Raw genomic sequence first — 22,451 nt, forward strand, 5'->3', positions numbered from 1 at the left:
GCCCCCAGCAGGGGGCAAGCGTAAGGCAACCAATCGATGTATCTCTCACACATCGATGTTTCTCTCCCTTTCTCCCGTCCTTCCCCGCTCTTTAAAAATAAATAAAATCTTAAGAAAAGAAATATGAAAGACTAGGAAAACAGCGAAAAAAGAAAGTAAAGCTACAAAAGAAGCCTGTCGCCTGTCTATCAGATATTAAAATGCGCTAAGAAACTTCTATCACAAGTGGGACAACTCGGTAGACCCATGATTCACACCGTTCACAAGAAGCAACTTTGACTACAACAGAAAAGTAAGTGTAAAATAAGAAATCACACACGTACTAGAAAAAAAACAAGTAATACTCCATAACTAACTACCGGGGGGGGAAAAAGGGAGAGACTGAAAGCTTATCCTAAGAGACTTTCAGGAAACACCAATAAAGGAAACAAAGCGCAGTGCATGCGAGTGCCCACAAATGAAAGACGGGGACAGGAGAAAGATACATAGGTATCTCCTTATCTCCAGGGACGAGAGAAGAAATCCAGGAAGGACAGGCCAGACCCCTCGGCTGGGCCACCGGACTCCGGGAAGGACCCAGGTCCCCCCCAAGAGGCGCACGCCCTCACCCGATGCTGGCTCAGCTCCGGGCGGGGTCAAGGCCAGGCCTGAGCACGCGTGAGGTCACCGTTTCCAGGAGACGGGCGGGTGTGGGGGTTGGGCTCTGACCCCAAGGACCCAGACGCCTCATGCTCCCGGGAGATCTCTGCTCCTCCCACGTCCCAGACGCCTGGCGCTCAGTGTGTTTTGAAATGTTGTGAAATAATGAGTACACCCTGGTAAATGATTTTTTTTTTTTTTTTTTTTTTTGCTAAATTACAGCTCCTTGAAACCGACTAGCCCAGTCCCTCCTGACGGGCAGTTTTGGTTTCCACGGTTTCAGTTACCAGCAGTCAAAAAATATTACATGGAAAATTCCAAAACGACGCCATCCCTAAGGTGCACACCGAGCGCTGTTGCCAGCAGCGTGAGGAAAGCACGCTGCCCCCCGGGTCGCACCGGCCGCACCCAGGCCGTGAGTCAGGCCATGAGTCAGGCCGGGGTCCATCACCCCCACGCTGCCTGTGCTCCCGCCCGGCGGCCCCGCAGGGACCCTCTGGCCTAGAGCGCCTGCTGCCTCAGTTCCTCGGCGCTTGTGTCCCAGGCGCCTTTATTCTCCGTACGGGCCCCGCTGAGCGAGAGCCGCGACGGTGGGTCCCGGGCCTGCGGGTGAGCAGCCACGGCGTTGCCTCCCCGGCGCGTCCGGCCCTTCGGCGTCTCTGGGCCGCCCTGGGAGGAGAAGGGTCGTCCCGGGCCACGCATGAAATACACACACACACGAACGAAAACGGATGAGCAAATAAAAGGTTTTAAGCAAATTTACGATTTTGTGTCGGGCCGCATCCCCAGCCATCCTGGGCCACGTGCGGGAAGAACGCCCCTGTGTTGCGGCGAGGAGTGTGCAGTAAAGAACAGCCAAGACGGGGCTCGGGTCTGCCGCCGACACGGGCACCCACTGGGGTCTCGGAGAGAATCCCCTGCAGACGGGGGCGGGGCCCCTGGGATTCGGGAAGAGCACAATGAACAGAACGGAACGCGCCGGGAGGAAGTAGGCAGGAGTGAGCGCGTGTGGTCATTACACGGCCTCAGGACCGCACACTGAGTGTGACTTCACGGGGAGGGAAGGGGCGAGCAGGCTTCTGTTCGGGCTGCGGGCCAGCGGTCCCCTGGGCCGCATCCCCTCGTCCATACGTAAGAAAGCAACATCTCCCGAGAGCGAAGGGGCTCGTCTAGGAACAGACCAGGGGGTTAAGACGCAGGAACCAGAGCAGCAGCCGGCCAGCGCGGCTGTGGAACTCTTAGTCCTGAGTCTTACGCTCAGCGGCGTGTTTACGGGGAATGCCTTGGAAACAGCCGGATCGGCCGGCACCGGACCTACGCTGAAACCACAACCGTGCCGAGTTTCAGGGAAGGCCTGCATCCTCGCCTGCCTGGCGTGTTCGGCCCCCATGTCTGCTCAGCTGGGTGCCTGTCCACGGCCTGGCCTCGGCTGCCCTGGAAGGGCAATAGATTGGGTTCCCTGTGCATCTTCTGTCCTGTGCTCCTCGACTCACTGTGAGTGGCACACGCATGGGGCTGTTGCCGGAGAGCCCGCGGGTCGCCTGCTCTTCCTGTGAACCTCCAGCAGACGGGACTCGCTTGGTTTTCCAGGTAATTGAGCACGTTTTGTGCCACCTCCCCTTGGCCGGTGCTACTTCATGGGACTAGAAGAAAGGTCCGGTACCGCAACACACGCCTGGCATCCAAGCTGCACCGCAAGGACGCGGTCTCAGCACCCAGCTGCGGGGGGGCGGCGACCCGCGTCCCTCGCCGGCGGCGTTCACTCGCTCACTTTCTGCCCTGGCTGCTGCGCACGGGCCGCAAGGCCAGGGCCGCCGCTGCCAGCGGAGAGCGTGGGTCTGAGCCCTGGCCCCGCATTACCAAGCGAGTGACGCTGGACGAGCGAATGATGTCCTCGAAGCCCCACGTTTCCCCCCCTGGGAAAGGGGGAGGCTAGGACCCTACCTATGAGGGCTGCTTTGGGATTCACATTTTTAAAGTGCTTGGAGCAGTTTCTGACTCAGCCTAAGAGCTAAGTTTTTGTTTAAAAAATGGTAAGAACGCAGTGTGCTGTGGGGTAGCGGGGCTTGGGGGGGGAATGAACGGCTCCAAGCGGAACCCCTGGCCCCGCCCTGTGGCGGGTGGGGTCCCCACCCCGTGAGTGGGGGCTGGGCGCATGACTTGCTCCTAAGAGCACGTGGAGCCAGCGGCGGGACATTTGTCCCGGGAGCCGTGTGCCAGGTTCGGAAGCGCCCCCCGGGAGGGCACGTGGGGGGAGCTTCGCGCCACCTCCCGGGCTGGCCGTGGCCTCCGGGAGCAAAACGCGGGCGGGAAGCTCTGACTTTCGCAGGCCGGCAGCCACGGGAAATCAGCTCTGCCGCCAGCCCGCGTGAGCGTGCCTGTGCGCGCCCCCCGCCGCGGGACCCCATGGGGGGCAGCCCAGCAGGCACCTCGCCCGAGTCCAGGGCGGCCCTGAGCAGGGGCCCAGGGCAGGGACGGGGCCGGAGGAGATCGCAGCCGTCCCAGCTGCCTTTGCTTTGCCTCCATCCCCACGACCCCGGGACTGGGCGTTTCCCTAGCGCCCTCACCCCGCCGCCGGCTCTCTCTCGGGCTCTGGGATACCCGTGCTCCCCGTCTCCCTGAGAAACCAGAAACAGGGAGGGCTTCCGCAGGGCCCACGGCCAGACCGACCCACCCTCCTCCCCGTCTGCCGGCCCCTGAGCCCTCCCGGCGCCTGTCCTATCTGCCAGGGCCTGCGAGGTCCCGTCGCTGTCCCTGTGGGCCACCCCCCACCCCGCCCACCTGCTCACAGGCACCTCTCCACGTGTCTCCAGATCAGCCCGTCTTCCCTGAGCTCCTGGCCTGTTCCTAGCCCGTCACCCCGTCCGCCGCACTCTGCTAACCCCATGTTCCTGCCAGAGGCCGTGGAGTCATCCTCAGCACCGTCGCTCTCGCCAGACCCAGCCCGCGGGACATCCCACGGGCTCCGTCTTCAGAACGTGCCGGACCCCTGCCTTCTGCCCCCAGCCCCCCGAGTGAAGGCGGCCTCTGCTCCAGCCCCGCTCAGAGCGCAGCCGGCTTCCAGGGGCTCTGCCCCAACCTCCAGGGCTCCTTATGGGACTGCGGACAGACAGGGCCGCGGGCACCTCCCCCGCCCCGCTCCACGCTCTGCCCTGGTCCACCAGACTCCGGCCACGGGGAGCTCTGAACTCGTCCAGAGCACCTGTCCCGCGCTGCGCGCCTGTGATGGACGGCAGGGACAGAGAGCTAACGGCCCAGCTGCCCACACCCGGCACCAGGGGCCGAGGCGACGAGGCCGCTGGGATGGGCCTGGCTGCGCAGCAACCGACAGCACCAGAGACCCGGGCAGGGCCGCAGACCCCGAGGCTCCTTGCTCTGCTTCCTTTCTGCGATGGAAGATTAAAATTGAAAAGCCAGAACTTTTTTTTTTTTAAAGTTGTTTCTTGGGTTTTTTTTAATTATACAGCTATTATAAACATTCAAATGTGGAATGCACAGCGGGCAGGTTGGAGGAGGGGGGAGAGAGGGGCAGAGGAGAGGGCGTTGCCGCAGGGCCTGCCGCAGAGAACAGCTCCCGGGACCCTTGTGCTCCACAAGCACCTCTTCAAGCAGCGCGGCTGGGAGGGCCCCGCCCGCCCCAGAGCTTCCGCTGAGACGCCTGGGGTTTGCTCAGGAGCCTGCAGGCTTCCGGCCTTTCACCCAGACCTGACTGGGTTCGCCTTGGCCATAAAGACGGTTTTTAAGGGCGATTCTGGAACCTCCTCTGGAGAGAAAAAGAATTCGGTTAAACTGTGTTCCCAGCACCGACAATGAAAGTGATAAAACATGGGCTGACCACCCAGGACCGGAATAAGTCCTTTTGACTGAAATGAGCGCATCGGCCCCCTCGCACGCCCAAGACCCCTCATTAAATGATCCGAGTGCTCACTGAACCCCAAGGCCCACAACCTGCTGCCCGTACCCCACGCAGAGATGAATTCTACCTAGAGCTGTAAAAGGCAGCTTTAAAATTGTGATGTTTTGCGATCTACAATGGACACCCCAACACTCTGACATGATGGGGGCTCCCCCGGTTTCTTGTTTGGAGCTTCTGTCTAGGATGTTAATAATCCCGTGTAGAATTTTTTTTACCACGGTGCCCGCTTTATTACAGCGATGTCTTTGGACAGGGCAGCGTAGTTCGCTACATGACACAAAGTCTTCGGGCAAGAATGAGCCGGCTGCGCCCCCCAGCAGGCGGACAGCCCTGCCCCCTCCCACGGTGGCCCTGGAGCCGTCGCTGTACTTGCCCTCGACCGAGCGCTCTCCCACACGCGGTGCTTTCGAGTTGCTCCGGGACTCGACGGGCTGGCCTTTGAACTGGGGCAGCTGGGGGTCCGACGTTGTGGTCAGAGTCCACTCACGTGCATTTCTGTTTTCCCTTGGAAAACCAACATCCCAGGTCACGTTGCTGGAGCTGGCTGGGCGACGTCTGGATTTCACCCGCGCCCTGCGGCCCGTGTGTGCGGGACACGTGTCCACGGGGGCACGTCCGTGAAACGATGTCGCTCTGTGGAGGCCCAGCGTGAGAAACACAACCACAGAGGGACTGAAGGCTGGAAATGCTGGTGTGTGGATCCGGCCGCGGAGCCTCCCCGCCGGCGCGTTCCACCAACAGCGCCGGGCACCGGGCGGCGCCGCGCCGACAGCGACCAGCCTGTGAATGAGCCGCCAGCCGGCCCCCGGGTGTCTGTCCTCGGGGGTGGCCCGGGCTCGTCCGGTGACACCGTGACGGGCTGAAAGCAGAGCGAGGGCTCGCTACCCAGGGAAGGCAAAGGTACGTCAAAGTCCTCAACAGAAACCCCACCAAGCCTTCGTCGGGGCCCGGCGGGGGCGCTGCGCCGCGGTTAGCGCCGACGTCGCGCCATCTCACCTGAGGCGCAGGCTGGACGCTGCGGTACCTGCTGTGGGCCCGCAGCAGCAAACAGTGAAGGAAACACAGCTCATAGGCGACCGTTCCTTGACAGGTGTCAGAAGTCAAGGGAAAAAAGAGTAGCGGGCGCCACGGAGGAAGAGGCAGCCGGCCTTCACGAACGTTTCGGGGTCCACGCGTGGAGCTGACGCACTTCCCGCTCTCGCAGGTAGAAATGAGTGTTCCAAATGCACACTCATGAGGAGCAAAAGCCATGGCTTCCCCGGGAAAACCTGCGGAGGACGGCCTTCCCGTCGAAGGTGGTCCGAGGAGCCGGCACCAGGCCCCAGGGCCGGGGCGTGAGGGGGAAGGCGGGCGCAGCCAGCCCGCAGCGGGACACGGGCGCCGCGAGGACCACGGGCCGCGGGGACAGGGACCGCCCTCCCGGGGGCCCCGTGCACAAGCGCAGCCACAATTTCATGACGCAGATACAACCACTGCCACAAGCGCGGGGACCCAGGCGGCCGAGCCGAGCAGCTTGCGAAAGTCACGTGGATCACGTGACGAGGAGGCCCACGTTGCCCGTCGTTTCCTCCTCCCTTGCCCGTGTCCTTCCGACTGTGACTCCGACGCCCACGTGCGGCTTCTGCGTCTCTGTCTCTGACCCGAGTGGCGTGGCCCTGGTGCGCTGTCCACAAAGGTGTCGGGGGGTGCAGCCCTGAAGAGAGGCGGGGAAAGGGAGAAGCCTGTCGCCTCACCCGGCCGCTCTCTGCCCACCGATCAAGGCTGCAAGGGGCCAGGCCGTGCAGGGTCTTCGTGGCCCGGGGTAGCCTGTCCGCTGACCCCGCCCTTTCCTTGGATGGGAGAAGGAAATGGATTTGTCCGGGCTGCGGTCAGGCGCCCGGGCGCGTGCGCAGCAGCCATCCCGAGGGCCTGGGGCACCGGGGGGCGGCGTCCCTGCCGTCACCAGAGCACAGGCCTCCGAGGCCACCCCCGGCCATGACGCAGCTGGGAGCCCTGTGACTCAGCGTCGGGGGACTCTGTCCTACTCAGTGCCCCGCGCCGGGGTCGCCACCGAGGCCCTGCCCTCGCTTTCCCCGCTCACTCATCTCCGGAGGAGCAGGGCTGGCCCCCGCCTGGGGACGGACCGGCGCTGGTGAGCGTGGCCGTCGACGTGCTGCGCTCATGGGGAGGCCGTCCTGGGGGCCGTGGCGCCGTCAGGCAGCGTGTTGCCGCCGGGCACCGGCCTGTGCTCCCCAGGGGCCCCGCCCGAGGACGGTACCCGCCTGCTGACCACCTCTCCTACGTTCAGAACGGGGCTCAGGCGCGGGAGGGGGATCTCTCTGTGGCGGCCTCATCCCCGGGCAGAAAGGGTGTAGCATCCCTGTTCTGTGTCCCTTCAGCCGGAGCCTGGGGGAGACAGCCCCTCTGCAAGGCCTCGCGTGCCCCGAGGAGACAGGGAAGTGCCCTCCGCTGGGAAGGCAGCGGCAGGCCGTGAGGCGCGCGGGCAGGAGGGACCTCGGCCAGGGAAAGGCTGGCGGCGACCGACGCTGGCCAGGACACAGGCGGCCGGCTCTCGGCAGACACCAAGTCCGGGGAGGGGGACCTGGGCACCTGCTTTCAATTGGCACCCCCAGCATTTCCAGACCAGGCTTGGGAAACGGTGCCTGCCCCCGGGGAGTCCCTGCAGAGCATCCGCAAGGGGAGCCTCAAGCTGCTGGCAGTCAGAGGCCGAGATGCCCCACGGGCTGCGACGGGGGCCGTCAGGCTCAGGCGGGACGTCTGGGAGGGCAGGGCGGGCGGGCCCTGACCACCTGCAGACGGAGGGGGCTGCGAGGCGGCCTTAGGGGCCTCTGCGGCGTCCCGCCCCCGGCCGTCACGTGCACGCTGGGACACGAGGCCCCCGAGGCGCAGGCAGCGTCCCTCCCGGCTCCTCTCCCCGCGCTCAGGGCCGCCGGCCGGGCCCTGCCCGGCTTGGCCAGCACCGCTGCTCCGGGCGGGACAGGGACGGGCGGCAGCAGTTTCGGACATGAGACTGGCACACCCACAGGGTGTGCAAGGGGAGCGGCCAGAGGGAGCCTGGGAGGTGAGCCCGGCGCCCATGGGGGCGCGGCCGGACGCGCTGCCTGCCTGGTATGGCCGCGTTGCCTGGCTCGAGGGAAAGGCCCTGAGAAGGACGAGCCGCAGAAACACTGGCACGGCTCTGACGGGGAGCCCGGCTTGTCCCCTGCAGGACGGGGACGTTCCTCTGGTTTGGCTAAAGCAGGGTCTTCCAGCTCCAAAATCACGCCGTGTGGTTGAGGGCTACAGGCATCAGGACGGGCCCGATAACACGTAAGGAATGCGCAACGACAGTGTTGTCAGCGAAGCGTCCACGTGCAAACGTGACAGTACTTACGAGCAAGAACGTTCACGGTGTCAGGAAAGCCGCAGGCCTGACGAGGGGCCGAGGCGGCCGCGCCACTGACGCCGGGCGCAGAATCCAGGGCGCAGCCACCAGGCTCCGCGGAGGGGGCTGAGCTCACCTCTCGCTGCGGCCGCCGCGCCGCCCTGCGTAAGCAGCGGCCTGGGATTTGTCTGGCGACAGCTTCCGAGCATGTGTTAAGCATTATTTGTCATGGAACTTTGTGTAATAATTTGTTTATTTTTTCATTAAGTGATCACCGGGACGTTTGCCAGTTGGGATGGTTCTTTGGCTACTTCCTCCTCCCTTTTCCTCTTAAAGTCATTCCGTCAGAACTGTCTTAAAGTTCAGCCCCAAAACACACAGCACCTCCCTGTCCCCCACCCCCACCTATAGTGACATAAAAAAAGAAAAATAACCATTTTTCAAAGTTTTGTTGAGCATGGAATTTATATAGAAAATGTAATTAGAAACAAAATTTTAAGAGTCTGCTGTGGGTCTGTACATTGTTCGCAAGGGACACGCGCTCAGCTTCCTGGGCTCGCCCTGGACGAGCTACCTCTCCGCGGTCTTCACGGCGCGGGCCGCGCGGGCGCCGGCGACCTCAGACACGCCCGTGGCCACCACTTCCCCTACGGGAAGGAACACGCTCATTTACTAGACGACGGGAGAGGACAAGTGCACGCACAGCCTACGCCAGTCTCCCCCGCACTGTGTTCTGCGAAACACTAACGCCCCACAACTCGCAACCGACACTTTGTATACAAAACAGTCCTGCCGGGTCCTGGCGGGGGGCAGGAGGTCTCGGAGAACGTGGAGACCGCTGAGAAAAGCCGCGCACCGCAGGGCGGGGGGCGGGCCGCGCACAGGAAGGACGCTGTCCGTTGCGGGGCAGTCACGCTGAAGGCCGCAGGGGTCCGCGCCGTGCAAAGGCTGACAAACCGGGCGGAGGGAGCAGGAGACGAGCAGACACGCAGCGCGCGCCACCAGCTGGAGTCCAGTGACGCTGCGGGGCTGCCAGCGGCCCCTCCTGGCTTCTGTCCAAGATGGCCCAGCGCGCCGCCCCGCCCACCCGCGTTCTCCGTCTCAGCCCCGGGGCGGAGGGGGCTCCAGGGCGCGTGGGGCGGGACACTGGCCTGCAGCTCCCGCTCGTCCGGCCCTGCCCAGCTCACCACTGGCCTTCGCCGCGCACACCCAGGGTGGCAGGGCCTCAGCAGGCAGCCCGCCACGCGGCCCGCCCGTGCAAACCGCAACGGCGCTGCCGGGCCAAGCCACTCGGGAACGGCCCCTGCTCGCGACCTCTGCAAACGGCTCCTTCCCGCCGAGGACGCAGCCGCTCTGTCCTGCGCTCCCGCTCGAAAGCCGCGGCAAACCTCGCCGTGCCCGCCTCGTGCTCTCCCGGGCGCCGCACAGGCTGCGGCTGCCCGGCGGGGCCGTCCGCTCCTGCTCAGCCCGGCGCGGGTGGTCCGCGCCGCCGTCCACCTCAGCCCCCCCAGGTGGGCGCGGGCCCAGGCACAGCGACCCCTGCCGGCCGCCCCGCCGGGACCGGAGCGTCGTTGTGGTGACGCGCACGCTCGGACAACGTTGTGCGTCCTCGACGACAGGGCAGCCTGGGGACGTCAACGCGCCCGCCGCGCGGCGGGTCTCGTGAGACGCCGGCCCCTCCGCGCCTGCGCAGGCCGCGGGAGGACGGGGCGACCCAGCCTCCCACTGAAACAAGCGCCGGATCTTGGACAGCGCGGCCCGAACACTCACACTAGACACGGGAGGAGGAGAAATAAAAAGCCACCGCTTGGTTTGCACGCTTTATTGGGCCCCCTTATCACACACACACACATCCCACTGCGCCTCGACGGGGCATCCGACACCTCGGTTCACAGCGCGGCGTCTGGCGGCCCAGGGACACGGGGACCCGCAAGGGGAAGGTGCGCTGCTCCTTGGCACGGAAACAACTTTAAAGACTTGACTGGAAACCAGACTTGGGGTTTCGGGAAAGCCCTTCTGGGCATGGGACACGTGACACTTAGGGGCCCCCGGGGTTATGAAAGTCAATGCGCCGGGACCAGAACGCAGAGCCCGCACCACGGACGCCCCTGACAGCACCTGCGGAAGGGGCTGCCCAGGGACAGGGACGGAGGGGAGCCGCCAGCGGAGGGGACACAGGCGCACGCTGAGCCTCCCGCTGGCGGATCCCGACGGGGAGCGACCGGGAGGGAGGAGTCAGGCGGGGGAAAGCCCTGGCCCGGCCCCGGCCCACGCCGCCGGCCAGAGGCAGCTGCGGGCAGCAGAGGGGCCGTGAGTTTTAAGACCTTCTGGAAGGAATGCCCCCGAGGAGCCCCGCCAGCACCGCCCTGGCGTCAGGCCACCTGCCGGAGGATCCCACCTGGGACGCCCAGGTCTGCGGCCACCGTTGGCTGGAACGAACAGCTCCAGAGGGGAACGGAAGAATGAACAACTCCAGTTTCAGTTTTTCTTTTTATCCAGAATGCGACTGATTTTCAGCACACAAAGTAGTGTAACAACATAAGCTCTTCTCTGCAAAAAGATTAATGGTCATTAAGGCAAATAAGATGCAATGCCTCCCTTTGCCTTGAAGCACGAACACTACACGGGTCGGGGGAGGGGGGCAGGGGAGGAGACACGCGTGCCCTGCAAACAGCCCCCGGCTGCCCGCGGACGCCCGCGGACACCCGCGGCGCGCTCTCCGGTGGGAAACGCCCCGCAGGCAGCCACTCGGTGAGTGTCCCGGGAATCCCAGCACTCGGGGGCCACGGACACATCTCTAAAAAGCACAGGCAGCAGATTTGCAACATTAATCCTCCTAAGAGCAGGACAAGCAACCGCAGAAGAGCCGAGCTGTGGGGAAGGAATAAAACTTCTCGCCAGGAGAAGAAAGGTTGCGTAAACTGCGACTCTCACCTTCGGCCCGCCACCTCGACCACCTACCAAATATAAAACTTCCTGAACACTCGCTGGTTTAAAGATACACTTTTTGATAGGAAATAAAAGCAGTTTAAGTTGTTTTGCCTCCTTTTTAAATATCGCTAGTACTTGTTGACTGTCCACCAGGGTGTGAACCTATTGCTCATTGTGCACGTTAAACAAGGGTCAAAAACACACAGGTGACAGACATGGTGCACCCCCGGTGTCCGGTGAGAAGGGGCCAACCCTGAACCAGGAAAACCGAACCTTTCAGCTCCTGGGGACTCGGGGAACCGCAACACCCACCAACCCCTGCGGCGGAGAGACGGCAGCCTAGCCGCGCGGCTCAGCCGGGTCTCCAGGCGGAGACAGCCCCGCGTCAGGCCGGCGGGAACGGTGACCCCCAGGCAGAGGGCGCTCCCGGCACCCGGAGAAGCGGCACGGCCGGGCCGCCCTGTGTGTGGCCACACCTGACGAGAAACACACCACTCACGTCCGAGGGTGCGAGCAACAGGAGCGAAGGAGCCTGATGTTAGACCCGGGCCGGGGTCCAGGGAGGGTCTGGCTCTCCCTGCCAGGTCGCGGCTCCGTATCCGATGTCCCATCGGGGAAAGTGCACGTGAGTCGTTACACACACACACACACACACACACACACACACACACACACAGGCGAACCAAGGACACTGTGGACTTTTTACTCTGTGACTCAAGTTATCCCAGAAAAAGACAGAGGCGCAGGCAACTGTCACCTGGGAAGCTTCCGCCCAAATGAGCATCCCTGTTTTCCGGGAAACCCAAGGCACTCGCTCGACCCGCGGGCACCGGCGCAGGCGGCCGGGGCCGCGCCCTCACAGCTGCGGGTCCCCGCCCAGCACGACGCGAGGGGCCGGCTCCCGGGCGCCGCACTCCTTCACCCGGAAACACGCTGTTCTAACTGCTCTCAGTCACTGTGGTGCTGATCTCCATTAAATTCAAAAAGGGAAAAAGTCACACCGACAGCAATGTGACTGGCAGAAGGCAGGCCAGGCGTAACCAAGTCGAAACCGAGGTGCCAGAGGGAAACGATGCCCAAGTGCCGGCAGCCCGCGTCCCACCAGCCCCGAGCCCGGGAAGCTGGGAGCTTGCGTGAGGAAGGCGCCGGCGGGCGGGGGACGGGTTCCTTACGACCAACCTGCCCGAAGAGAGATGGAAACGCAGCCACCTGGGCCCGAACGCCGCCTCGAACCCCTGCCACGACCACCAGCCGCCCACGAGGAGGACAGCAGGGCCGCGGCTCCTCTTCCTCCGGGCGAGGGCCGCCTCCCGACGGCGGCGGCGGGGCTAGGACAGCGCTGCTTGCCGGCCGCCCCCATCTCTCCAGATGACCAGCCACACCGATCCTGGAGGGGAACCAACCGCTCCATGGCACCATGAACAATGAAGAGGAAACCGGGGGGAGGGGAGGAAGTACAGACACTGACTTAGGAAAAGAAAAACTACCTGAGATTAAATTTTCCCAGAAGGGTAGGGGTCAAGTGTCATGACCCCTCACCTTTTTACCCAACTCTCAAAAATTTCTAGGTTTTTAATAACTTCGAAGGATCTAAATCTGTGTATATATTTCATCCTAAAAGAATCATGAAAATTGCATCTTTGACAATATTTGGTTGAAGTTTAAGAAAGATAGTAAGATTAAACATCTGACAATATGAGAAGGTAAAGGGAGAATCTACAAATATCTTTGGTAGTAATAGGCTAAGAATTAGGAAATAAAATAATTTAAATCACAGGAGGCATCTTTTTTCAACTCTGTGGCTTTAATATAAAATATTTAATTCAATAAATGGTTACTTAGGCTCATCAAGTATTCCCTCAGCTCCCTTAAAATCTAGTTAGCATCTTCTGCAATAAAGTTCTACAGTGTTAGACACCACATATAGGCACGAATACGAAGCACACAGGAGACAAGGGACGCTTGTGACCCGGCGCCCACTGGGACGCCCAGCCCGGAGGCCCGCGGCCGCTATCTAAGGGCCTGGGCGGCGGCGGCGGCAGGGGAGCAGGAGGCGCCTGCGCGCGCCTAGGACACCTGCCCTCCCAAGGAACCATGCGTGCTGCAGGTTCACCAGGACCCACGGGAGGCCTGGCAGCGAATCGCCGTGGACATGGCCGCCCCCCTCCCCAACACCTGTTCTGGGGGACCTGGGCCCCGGCCACCCTAGCCACACCCTCGTGCACGAGCGGCCAATCAGCCGGCCACCAGCCTCTGCGAGGGCCTGCGAGGGCCCGCAAGGGCCCGCGTGAGCCGCCGCAGCCCTGCCTCCGAAGGGCAGGGACTGGAAGTTCCCATGTCACGCACCCCGGGACCAGGCCACCGGCCTTTGGCAAGTCACACACCAGCCTCCATACACCACCCTGCTTCCTAGCAAACATCGAGGAAGAGCCCGAAAGAGCCAGGAGGCTATGGGGAGCCAACGCGCCCGTCGGTCCTGCAGGGCAGAGTGACAGGGCTCCCCCTCTCGTGGGCGGGTTCTATCTGGGCTCTCGGGGACCAGCACGGCCCACACAGGAGGCTTCCATCAGGGAAGGAGATAAAAGTTGGCTTCCTTGGAAAAAAGCAAATAAATAGCAATTTCACTTAGGTAAGGAAACAAGGACGAATCCATACTGCGTCCTCTTTTTCTGTAGAGTCAGTGCTTCATCAAGGTTTCGACTCCCACCCTGACAGTCCCCGTGCAGTGGGAGGAGCAGGACCCCGCCCGGCACCCTCTCCCGGGGGCTGCCCCTGCTGCCACGCTCTCCTGCACAGCTGCACCCTTCCTAGCTCCCCGCCTGCCCAACAAGGCCGCGCAGGACGCGGCCCCTCCAGCTCCATCCTCGGCGAAGGCAGGACTGGGCCGAGGCTGGGGGCCGGGCGGGGAGGGAAAGGCGCAGAACAGGAGAAATCTGGGTCGCCCGCTGTCTGTCTGCGGTTTTTCTTTTCCCTTCACCTGACAAGTGCCTCCTTCTTTTCCGGACCCCTCGGCTTTCGGCGGCAGGGGGCAGAACTGCGCCGCGAGACAGCCAACAGCGACCACAGCACACTCAGCAGGACGGTGAGCTCACCACACAGGCCTCACGCAGGCGGAAGACGGGGACAAGCCGCGGGACCCGACCACCGGGCTCTGTGCGGTCCGACGGGGCCCGGCCCAGACTCCCGGCCTGAGCCTCTCAGCCAAAAGCTCGCTTCTCGCCCACTCTGTCAGACGGGCCGGTTCTCAGAAGACTCGCGCCCTCGCTCGGGCAGGCGGGACAGCGGCAGGGACGGGGGCGCGCCGAGCGCTCGCAGGACTCGCAGCAAAGGGACCCGCCTGGGTTCCTGACTCACACCTGCACTCGCGCCGGCAAGCACAGCGACAGCAAGTTGTGCAACATCAAGCATCAGCTTCCTGCCTACAGAGCCTTAACACACACACGGAGACAGGCTCACTGCAGTTTCTTTAAAGGGACGCTCGGCACCACGGGACTCCCTGACGCATCCGAGACGCAGTGCGGGACGCGGGCGACCCCTCCCCGACAGGGGCCGGCCGCCCAGCCTCAGGAGCAAGTGCCGGACACTCCGGAGGGCCGCCCCGCCCGCCGCCAGGGACCCGCAGGGCGGCGGCCAGGCCCCGTCCTGCCCGTGCCCGGGTCGGCAGGGCAGCCTGTGCCAGAGCAGCGGCTGCGCCTGCACAGGCGGAACAAGAGTGGAAGTGCTGCGCCGCGCGAGGAGCACGGTAACCCCGGGGTGGAGAGGAGGAGGGGCGTGCGTCCCGAGGTCGCTGGCTAAAGCAGGGTCTGGTACAGGTAGCCCCTCCTATAGGCGCTCAGCGGGTAGAACGTCGCCACCACAAACTTCCCGTCAAACATCCTTCCCGTCAGCAGCTTCTGAGCAGCTTTGGAGTCGCCGGCATTCGCGTACTCGACAAAAACCTGCAGGGGAGAGAAGACGGTGACTCCGCTTCGTCCGGCCACGCTGGCACCACGATGCCTCACGCGCACGCCTACACGCATGTCTAACCGTGGGACAGGCGCAGGGGAAACAGGGACGCTGCACGGCCACGTCGGGAGTGCGCAAGGTGCCACGGGCCGGCCCGGGAGGCCGCCGTCCCGACGGGGTTGCGGCCGTCCGCCCTGCCGCGCAGGCAGGGAGCAACGAGACGGCGGCTGGGGGAGGCACGGCCACCAGGACAGGCGGTCCAGGGCGGCGGGGGGTGGGGGACGAGCAGTCAGGACAGAGCCAGGCAGCCGCGGCACGGGGGCTGCCGCCGCTGCCGGGACAGGGACCGCCGGTGCCCGCGGAGCAGGGCGCACCGGCCTGAGGGCCTGGTGTCCCCCCCCGGAGGCTCGTTTCGGGGCTGGGACCCCATCCTGGCCCGAAGGCCTTGCTCTGGCGCTGAGACGATGGCAGGCGGGACCCGTGCCCAGCTCGCCCACGCACGGCAGGCTGAAGCGGCTTCCCAGAGTGGGGACAGGCGGGCGCCACGCAGCCACAGAAGGCTTTCTCTGAGGGGCAGCAGCCCTTGTTCGCTAAGGAGCGTCCTTGTCCAGGGTGTCGGTCCCCAGCAGTGGCCCCCGAGGGCCCTCCAGCCACACGTGAGGGGGGGCGGCGCCCTCAGAGTCCGCACGCCTGGGGGCCCAGTGCGGATGCGGGTCCGGGGATGAAGAACTGAGGTGCCGTCACGGGGGAGCGGCCACCCCGCCCCACAGGCCTGTCACAAGAACACGAAGCCTCCAGAACGAAACCGTCGCGGCCCCTAGCACCGTGCACCGCCTCCTTCTGCAGAACTGCGACGCCGAGCAGCCGCCTCCGCCACCTGTGCACACCTGCGGCGCGCGGGGACCCACTCACCTGTCCTCGGCCAGGGCTCTCCTTGGGGACCAGCAGAGACACCACGGGCCCGAACTTCTGACACTCCTCCCTCACGTCCTCCACGGCATCTGCGGACCCAAACACAGACGCGCCGCTCGCGGGGACCCACGCGACCCACGGTCGGAGCGGGGCGTCGCCGGGGGCTCAGCCTCCGCTCGGAGGGGTCACTGCCCACGCCTTTAAAATCAGGCTCACACGTAACATGAATGCAACACGTTTTAAGTTTCCTTTTTCTGCTTTCACACTTCAAATAGCTATTACACCCAGACGATTCAAAATCCAAAGTCTAAAACCAGTGTGATGCTTTGAGACCTTATAATATCGTTATATGAAATCTCTCAGGTTTTCAACAGCTGTGGCAGTTCACGCTACAAGGGGCTGAGCGAGTCTGCCTCCTACAGCTGAACAACGAAGCCCCCCACGCCCTGCGCCGGGATGCACAGCGGCGCAGCACAGGGGCCTGGGCGGGCCTCCTCTCCCACGCGGGCCCCCACCTGCTGCTCCCAGGGGCCTGTCCCTGACCCGAGCTGTGACGCTTTCCTCCTCGACTGTGACTTGTCTTTCAGTCGTTCTCACGGTGGTTCTGTCACGTAAAATTGGTCGAGTGACCGTCTTACTGCTTCTGAGATGTGTGGGAATCTTGTAAGACACTCTCCCGGCCCCAGGAGTGTTATTTTTGGAAACCCCCGTGACTTTCTTAAGTTGATTTTTTCTTTATTCCCTCCTGTCTCCCCTCCCCCTTTTCTCCTGTCCCCGTTTTATTCTCTCCCTGCCTTCGTTTTTCATTTTGTTTTGTTCTAGTGTCTTAGTCTTCACTTGACTGAGAATTTATTTGGGTCCAGAGGAGAAGATTCGAATCTCAGTTCCTTCCCTGCCCGAGTACAGGAGAGCCACCCCCAGACACGGTTCCTACCGCGGCCCACCCAGCTGACCACACGGAATTCGACAGTGACCTTCCGGTCAGAAGACGGGCCTTCCCGTGAGACCCTCTAACACCAAGATTGAATGGCTACATGTGAACAACATTCAAACACCCAGAGTGTATTTCGGAGCAAAAGAAAAGTGTCCCACAGCAAGACAGGAAGCAGGGAGCAGCAGACTCCCCGGGGTTTGTCCGAGCGCCCAGGCCTGCACTGTGCCCAAGTGAGCGCGACCAGGAGCCAAGCCGCGGCGCCGCGGCGGCCGGGTTGCAGCCACAGGCACGGCCAGTTTTCCGGTGAAGAGGATCCCAAAGGGTGGAGGCTGCGGGTGCTCAGAACCGTCACAGAGGCAAAGAAAGGGTCTCGTCTCATTTACCAGATAACCAGGCAGAGCCCAGGGACGTGAAGCAACTAGCACTTACAAAAAACAGGGCGGTCAAGTCAGCGCTGTCTGGAGCGGTCTGACTGCCCACGAAGCAAGGCCGGCCCCTAAGCGGGCGGCATGTCTCAGCTCAGTCCTAGTTAGTCACTCACCGCCCTCGGGCTTCCAGAACGCTCACGCACGCACAAGTCTGACGCTATCGCTCTCCTACTCGGCATCTGCGGCGGCTCCCTGTTGCGCTGACGCAGGACGGAGTGTCCCCGACGTTCCAGCGCGGCTGCCTCTGGACAGAGCCCGACCGCTGGCCGCGCCGGCCTGACTGCTCCCCCACGCCGGCCCTGCGGAGCCGCCGCTCGACCAGCCGCTGCTCTGGGAGCGCCGCGCCGGCCGCTCCCAGGCCCCCGCCGCCCCCGCCCCAGCCTGGGACCGAGGCCTCAGGCGCTGCCCTGCCAGACGCCCGTCGCCCCGCCCTTCGACTGCCCGCAACGGATGTGCCGCATCGGGACACAGGGCTGGGCCCCGTGACCTCGGGGGCGCGACCGGAGGTCCCAGAGGCCACCCTCATGGCGGGCGGGTCCGGGGACAGGCCGCGGCACCGACCTTCGTAGCCCTCCTCGCTCTCCAGGTGGGCGCCATCCAGCACGTTCAGCAGCCGCAGCACCGGGGTGGGGAGCGTCACCAGGTCTTCCACGTGAGGGGCTGCTGGGTTCACGAGGACGCTGTTAGGGGCCGGCCCCCACAAACGGGCGCAGGCCCGGTGGGGAGCCCGGGGCCGCACGCCACTCACCGAACGGGACGCTGAAGAAGGGGCTGCAGAGCGCGGCCTCGGCGGGGATCCTCCTGCGCGGGTCGTCGTGGAGCATGCTGCGCACAAGCGGGGCTGCGTGACGGCCCGGCCTCGCCAGGCCGCCGCCGCCGAGCGCTCACGGCCGCGCCCATGGCGCTCGCGGGGCTCCCCGGTCACTTACCTGTCGGAACAGGGGTGCCGTTTACAATCAGACGGACCGGGACACAAACCCAGGACGCGGCCCTGTGCTTCCATTTAAGATGCGTCTGATTGATAAGCGCCACCCCGGAAAGCGACCCGCATTCCACAACGTCTTGTGACCGTCCCCACGGACAGGTAGAGCGAGCCGACCTGGGAAAGAGGCTGAGACCCCAGGGGCCCCCGGCCCCCGCCCCCAGGCGAAGCTGGGGGCCTCCGTGAGGTCCGATGGGGCGGGGCCATCCAGGCTCCAGGGCCTTTTTTGTTTTTAATACTGATTTTAGACACAGAGGGAGAGACAGAGAAACAAGATCTGTTGTTCCACGTATCAACGCATCACTGGTTGATCTTGCATGTGCCCTGACGGGGGATCCAACCCACAACCTTGGTATCGGGACGACGCTTGTACCACCTGAGCGACACAGCCAGGGCCGGCTCTAGGACCCCTTGACGTTAACCCGAGGAAGCTCCCTTCCTGGGCCAAGTCCGGCAGAAGAAAGAAACCTTGGGACTAGAAGCCACAGAAAAGGATGGGGGCGGGCGCAGGGCAGGGAGGGAGCGCGCACCCTACCCCTGCCCCCCACCCTCCGCTGCCGGAATCGCCGGCACAGGAGAGACGAGCTGCAGGTGTTGAACGCAGGAGGCGACCGGCGGCCCCTCGTCTGCACGGGGAGCCTCCGCGCGACCTCTGTCCCCTTGGAGGCCCCAGTGCAGCGACCACCGTGCGGCCCCCCCCCCCCGCCCCACGCCCAGCCTGTGGCTGCTGACACGGCTCCTCCTAGAGGGCTGCACGCTCCCAGAGGGCCGGCCACCGCTGGCTCTGGGGCAGGGAGGGGGCGGGCGCGCGGGGACAGCCGCCCCCGACCCCCAACAGCACGGGGGCCGCCCGGCGGGGACAGGGGTCCGCAGAGCCAGACGCCTGCACCGGAGCGAACGGCACGGGGCTGAGCCCCAGTGTGCACACCCGTCAGCCTGTGCCGGCCCCTCCGCCCTCGGAGGCGCGGCCCGGGGGCCGGCGGGACGCAGGGAGAACCTGGCCCTCCCTCCCTTCCTGTTTGGTTAACGGGGCAAGAGGCAGATGACAGAGCAAGGGGCTCCCCACGCTGCAGCCCTGACAGCAACGTGTGCCCCGCCCCCGCCCCCGCCCCCACCTCCCGCAGAGGGTACAGCACCACCCGCAGTCAGTCCCGCAGGAGAGTGTCCGCGAGCCCCGCCCCCGCCCCGCAGGACCTGGACGGAGGGAGCCCGTGGCACCGGCCAGGCCCTCGGCGGCCCTGCAGGCCGGCGCCCCGGCTCCTCAGCACACAAACGAGGAACGGCGGCGGCAGGCGGAAATGGACTTCCTAGACCAAAATAGGTTTTAAAGGGGTTTTTTTACAAGCAGCGGTGTGCGCGGACGCACACCTGGGCGATGAGCCACGCCGAGGACGCGGGAGGGACGGGGACGGCTGTCTCACCCTGAGCGGCAGACCGGCGCGCCCCCGGGGGCCCCCACGCGATGCGCCGTCCGCAGGGCCTGCGATCCCACAAGGCGCAGCTCCAGCTCCACGCCTGAGCGCACCCAGGACACGGGAGACCCGGGGCAGAAACCCGCCTCGTGCTAACAGTCGGAAGGGTCTATCACTTGTATTTTGCTCACCTCAGTTTTCTCTAGCTTCCAAATTGAGTACTAGCAGTGTAAGAAAGAAAAACTATTATTTTTAAAAACCCCAAACAACAAAACCAACACTAGGATTTAGATGACTTGACTTCCAAGCAAGAATCCATTCTATAACTTTTCCCCATTTGAAAAAAAATTGCAGCTGGCCTGCAGCACCACACAGTTTCAGCCACACAGAACCCATCACGTAACTTCACGCTGCCTCTCTTCACTGTCAAATGCGTCCCGTGACGCCTGGAATCGACACTGACACTGTCTCACGCTAACCTGTGGCCCGCGCAGGGAGTCAGCGCCGGGCGCGGCGACGCCGCTGCCTTCGGGCGAGACGACGCTGCGGCCGCGAGAGGCACGGTTCCTGCAAGACCCTGCGCCTCCATAATCACTGCCAATACCAAGTGACCGGGAGACTGGCAGGGTCACTACTGCACAGAAACGACACTCGGACTTGACGTGGGACCCCCCCCCCACCTTCAGCTTGGCGAGAACGGACTCACTTCCGGCCCGGAATGCCAGACACACGCAAAGCTGGCTCTCTGCTAATACGGGTCATCTCTTATTCTAAAGCACCTACTGTGACTGGATCTCCTCAAAACCCAGAAGGCTGCTGTGTCCCCAAGTTCTCAGTGGCAATTATTTCAAGTACACTATGTAAAAACTTGAAACTTTCGTTGGTAGTCCAAAGCAAATCCAGTCATTAGTTAATAAGGACTCTCCTTAAAAACGCGTCTCCCGTCAGGTACGCAGAGCAGCCAGAGCGACGCGGGGCCCAGAGCCAGGGAGCAGGCCGCCCCGCCCGCACCGCTCGGCCGCTGCAGAGAAGCCGGGCCTCGGGCGCCCCTTTGGAAGCGTGGCCCGTCAGCGGCTCAGGGCTCCCCCAGGACGCAGGCCCGCAGGAGGGGCCGCGCTGCGGAAGCGACACCGCGCGCCTGCTCGTCCACCCCGGGGAGGGCGAGCCGTACCTTTTGATGAGGTCTCGGAGGTGGTAGGCTGGGATGGCGGCGTTCACCACCGCTTTGCTGGCAAACATGTGGTCGATGATGGCGGAGCTGTTGGCCTAAAGAGAGAGAGAGAGAGAAGTCCTTCGGTGACTCGGTTCGGTCACACTTCCTGAGCACCGGGCACCAGTGCGCAGTCAGTGCCACAGAAACCCCATCTCCCGCGAGCTCGCGCTCTGAACGAAGGAGACTGTGCACAGAGGCACCCGCGGGGCCCTGCACGCGCACGCCCCACGCGAACAGCTAGAGAAACACCAAAGCCACCACGGGAAAGCGGAGCTCAGCGCCAACAAAAGGAAGGGGTGCTGGGCGAGCCCGAGGCGCGTCCTCAGAGGGAAGCGAGCTCGCCAGGGAGTAAGGCAGCGCCTGGAATCGCACGGGTTCCCTTATCCGCCCCCGGAACCCCCGTGCGGCGTGACGGCTCTCCCCGAGCACCACAGACGCGCGTGCAGGGCGCAGGCCCGCGAGCACCCTGGACTTCACGGGGCGCGTGCCACAGGCACACGGGATGCCGCGCGGGGTGTCTCCTCTTTACGCTCAGTCCCCCACGAGACATGCGCTGTTGTTGCCCTCACTTTACAGACAGGAAACCACGGTTCACGAGCCACAGCAGGGGGCTCAGTGAGCGCTACCGCAACACGGGCCGCGGCGGCCGGGCCACGGAGCCCCCGCTGCACGCCCTCGAGAACGTGACTCCGCGGACGACCGGGACGCGTCCGCCTAGGGCGCGGCCACTGGGATCTGTCGGCGCGCATCACGCCTGCCCACCTCCCCCCAAGTGCCCGGCCGAGGCCCCGTTCTGGTCGGCTCCAGCCCAAGCGGAAGCCGTTCCAGAGGCTTGGAAGGTCGCAGCCAACGCACCAGTCGTGACGCCAGAGACAGGCTCTGGCGTCCTGACAGGAGCACCGGTGACAAAGAACGTACTGGTTTCACTCGCACGGCCACATTTTCTGCCAGAAGCAAGCACCCGGCAAGCAAGTCCCTTGGGAGCTGCACACAGCCTGACGGCCACACACCATGCACCAGACGTTCGCTGTCAAAACCAGGGCATCCTCCATGCTGAGTTCTCAAACCTCCCGCCTGAAGGATACAAGGCTGTCACAATGTTCAAGCCCCAGGATGTGTCTGCAGACAAAGCGCAATGACCTCCTAACTGGTGAACACACACAGCTCGTCCCTGCGCCACAGGCTGGGAGCTCAGAACCTGTGCCCCAGACCCCAACGCACGAGGGACGGCTGTGTGGCCCAGGGCAGGTGGTTCTGCAGACCTGAGCCTCTGGTCCCCTGAACAGAGTGACATGTACCCACGCCCACCGCCCTCGCAGAGCCATCGGGGGGTACGGTGAGCTGGCACGTGAAGATGCTTCAGCTGTAACGCGTAACCCACAAGCCTAACAGAAAAAACACCGCTCCACTTGCAACACACTGCCGTCTTACTAACAGTTCAGGAGGTAGAGCTCAACAGAAGAAACTGCCTTTGCTTCTTCGGGAAAAGGCCCGCATCCCCGTGCTGACTCCAGGGGAGCCCCAGCCCGGGAACAGGGAGTCACGCTGAGCCGCCCGCCGCAGCCGGGGCGGGCGGAGCGGCAGGCAGCGCCCGCCAGCACAGGCGGCAGCGACAGCGGGTGGGAGGCAGAGTCCTCAGCAAGGACCGCCATGAGCCGGGGGCTCGGACGCTGGGACCAGGGACCCCGCGGAGGGCGCTGGCGCCAGTTACCTTCCATTCCTGAGACCGGACCGTGTGCTTCAGCTTCACCCCGGAGAACATCTCCAGCAGGATG

General features: G+C 63.9%; 1 protein-coding gene across 2 annotated transcripts in view; it reads right to left on the minus strand.

Annotated features, from left to right (window-relative positions):
- Positions 1 to 12,862: 12,862 nt before the first annotated feature.
- The window catches only part of UHMK1 (U2AF homology motif kinase 1), a 12,287-nt gene continuing 2,698 nt past the window's right edge, over positions 12,863 to 22,451 (minus strand). Inside the window, exons 3-8 of one of the 2 annotated variants that reach the window (XM_054587840.1) lie at positions 22,388 to 22,451; positions 20,635 to 20,729; positions 17,818 to 17,894; positions 17,631 to 17,729; positions 15,708 to 15,796; positions 12,863 to 14,788 (exon numbers count right to left, since the gene is read on the minus strand). The exon at positions 22,388 to 22,451 is cut by the window's right edge and continues 128 nt beyond it. In XM_054587840.1, coding sequence (XP_054443815.1) covers positions 14,642 to 14,788; positions 15,708 to 15,796; positions 17,631 to 17,729; positions 17,818 to 17,894; positions 20,635 to 20,729; positions 22,388 to 22,451 — 571 coding nt within the window. In that variant the 3' untranslated portion in view covers positions 12,863 to 14,641. Of the gene's footprint in view, positions 14,789 to 15,707; positions 15,797 to 17,630; positions 17,733 to 17,817; positions 17,895 to 20,634; positions 20,730 to 22,387 lie in introns of both variants that reach the window. The other variant, XM_054587839.1, reaches the window with a different exon arrangement.

The sequence above is a fragment of the Pteronotus mesoamericanus genome, unplaced genomic scaffold (genome assembly GCF_021234165.1).
Source record: "Pteronotus mesoamericanus isolate MK-2021 breed Mesoamerican mustached bat unplaced genomic scaffold, CSHL_Meso_final scaffold_1186, whole genome shotgun sequence".
Taxonomy (NCBI): Eukaryota; Metazoa; Chordata; class Mammalia; order Chiroptera; family Mormoopidae; genus Pteronotus; species Pteronotus mesoamericanus.